Here is a 1,845-nt window from a genome sequence, read left to right as displayed (position 1 = left end):
CCGCAGGTCTGGGATGCTCCGCAGTCTCCCCGCTGGCACAGTGCACACACCTGGCAGCAGCAGCTCTCCCCGACCGTTGGGAAAGCTTGATTACAAAAGGAGAAGAGGGTAATTAGCTGCTCGGCAAATCCTGCACACCCACCACTTCCAGTATGAGTCTGCACAAGGCCAAGCTTTCCAGCCGGCTGCCAGCAGGGCCGGCCGCAGCCAGCAGACTCCCTGACCCCAGCCCTCTCCCTGCACCGGCCTTCGCCCAGCTGGAGCAAGCGGCTTCTGCACGCCTGAACCTAAATGCCCATCCTGCCCAGCAGTGCTGCCAGCAGCGGGCTAAAGCAAGCCAGTCTTCGTCCCAGAGCAATTATTCCTGGGTGTGTAGCCCAGCTTTGCCTCGGAGACGTGCACAGCTCCACGAGCAGCCTCAGCACCTGCCTACAGGTGCTCGGGGGCTGTAAGAGCCCCTCTCCCCACCCACCCCTGCCAGCCCCATCTTGTGCAACATCAATGAGCTCAACCAACACAGGGCAGCTGCTCTGCAAAGGGACAGAGGGGTTGCAGGAGAAGGGCATGGCCATCCCTGAGCTCACACCGCGGTGCCCCACTTGCAGACCCAGCCTCGGCACTGAGCTCGGCACATCCGCATGGATAGCAGGCCTCTGTAAACCTCCATAAACGGCCCAGGAGCATCCCAGTGCTGTAGGAACCGGCAGTCAGCATGCCCGCCGCGCTGCTGTACCACAGCAGGGACAGAAGCCAGGGAGAAAGAGCGAGGTTTGTCCCAGAGGGCAGGTAAGGAAGTCTGGAGGGGCCACACTCAAGTCTCTGCTCTGCCCAGCTTGCCGGGGCGCCTGCTGTCACAATCACTGGGCAGGAGCTGGGCACCCCACGCCCGCTGGGGAGCAACGACTTCATACAGCCTGCCCAGGACACCAGCTAGTCCCGCACAGCCGGGCACCTGCCCGCGCCCCCAGCCTGCATGGCAACCCCAGAGGTAACCTGCCACGGGCACCCCCTCGCTTTCCTTTTACTTCACTCGGGTGCTGCCAGGAGCGCCTGCCAGCCGCGACCTGGGGCTGCGCAGGGACACACAGACTGAGTGACCTGAGAGACAGGAGCATATAATGGCCTGGTAACCTCATGCGTAAACTCTTCTCCTTTCCTCCTCCACCTACAAAACCTCTATTTAAAAACAACCCGGTGCAACGCGGAAGAGACAGACAAAGAGCGGGATGGCTGTGGTTCCTCTTATCATCAGGAGGGGAGCGGGAAAAATCCTGCTCTGTCAGTCAGTTCACTCCTGATAAGCTATTTTGTGACAGCAGCTCTGCAGGTGAGTCACCCTCCAGTGGCAGATGCTCAGGAGATTATTGCAGGTGATGGTGCTGCTGATAGACCGGTGTTATATTACAATACAAATCATAATTCCTGTTTCACAACTCCTGTTGCGGGTTTTAAGGAGTGCTTGGGCGGTCCTGCCCCAGTGTTAGCAGAGCACGGGCAGAGCAGCACAGGCACAGGGCAGCGGGAGCATCGCCGGCCCGGGCTCCCTGGGTATCGGGGCACCCACAGCCTCCCCGTGTCCCGGACTGGAGGATATTTGCCGGGTTTCTGCAGGCAGAAGACCACGTCAGAGCTGGATGAGCATGGTGAGTTACCGACAGCTTTGCCCACCGCTCTGCCCCCCCCCGCACGTCAGCCCTCAGCCCCTCGCCCCGGGCAGCTGGCACCCCGCACACCCCGCCGCTGGCTGCACTTGCAGCCCAGGCCTGCCAGGAGCAGTTGACTGGCGATGAGGCCCCAGGCTCAAAGGACCTGCTGCTACCTGGCCCTTGCCCCCCGCCGCGTCCA

General features: G+C 61.5%; 1 protein-coding gene across 1 annotated transcript in view; it reads left to right on the top strand.

The window, feature by feature from the left end:
- Positions 1–1,349: 1,349 nt before the first annotated feature.
- LOC104082132 (transmembrane protease serine 4-like) overlaps positions 1,350–1,845 on the top strand; it is a gene marked incomplete at its 3' end in the record, with an annotated part of 4,964 nt that continues 4,468 nt past the window's right edge. The window contains exons 1-2 of the mRNA XM_009585137.1: positions 1,350–1,479; positions 1,612–1,643. Coding sequence (XP_009583432.1) covers positions 1,350–1,479; positions 1,612–1,643 — 162 coding nt within the window. The remainder of the gene's footprint in view (positions 1,480–1,611; positions 1,644–1,845) is intronic.

The sequence above is a fragment of the Fulmarus glacialis genome, unplaced genomic scaffold (assembly GCF_000690835.1).
Source record: "Fulmarus glacialis isolate BGI_N327 unplaced genomic scaffold, ASM69083v1 scaffold19579, whole genome shotgun sequence".
NCBI lineage: Eukaryota > Metazoa > Chordata > Aves > Procellariiformes > Procellariidae > Fulmarus > Fulmarus glacialis.
The sequence above is the reverse complement of the archived record's forward strand: the minus strand, read 5'-3'. Positions and strand labels throughout refer to the sequence as shown.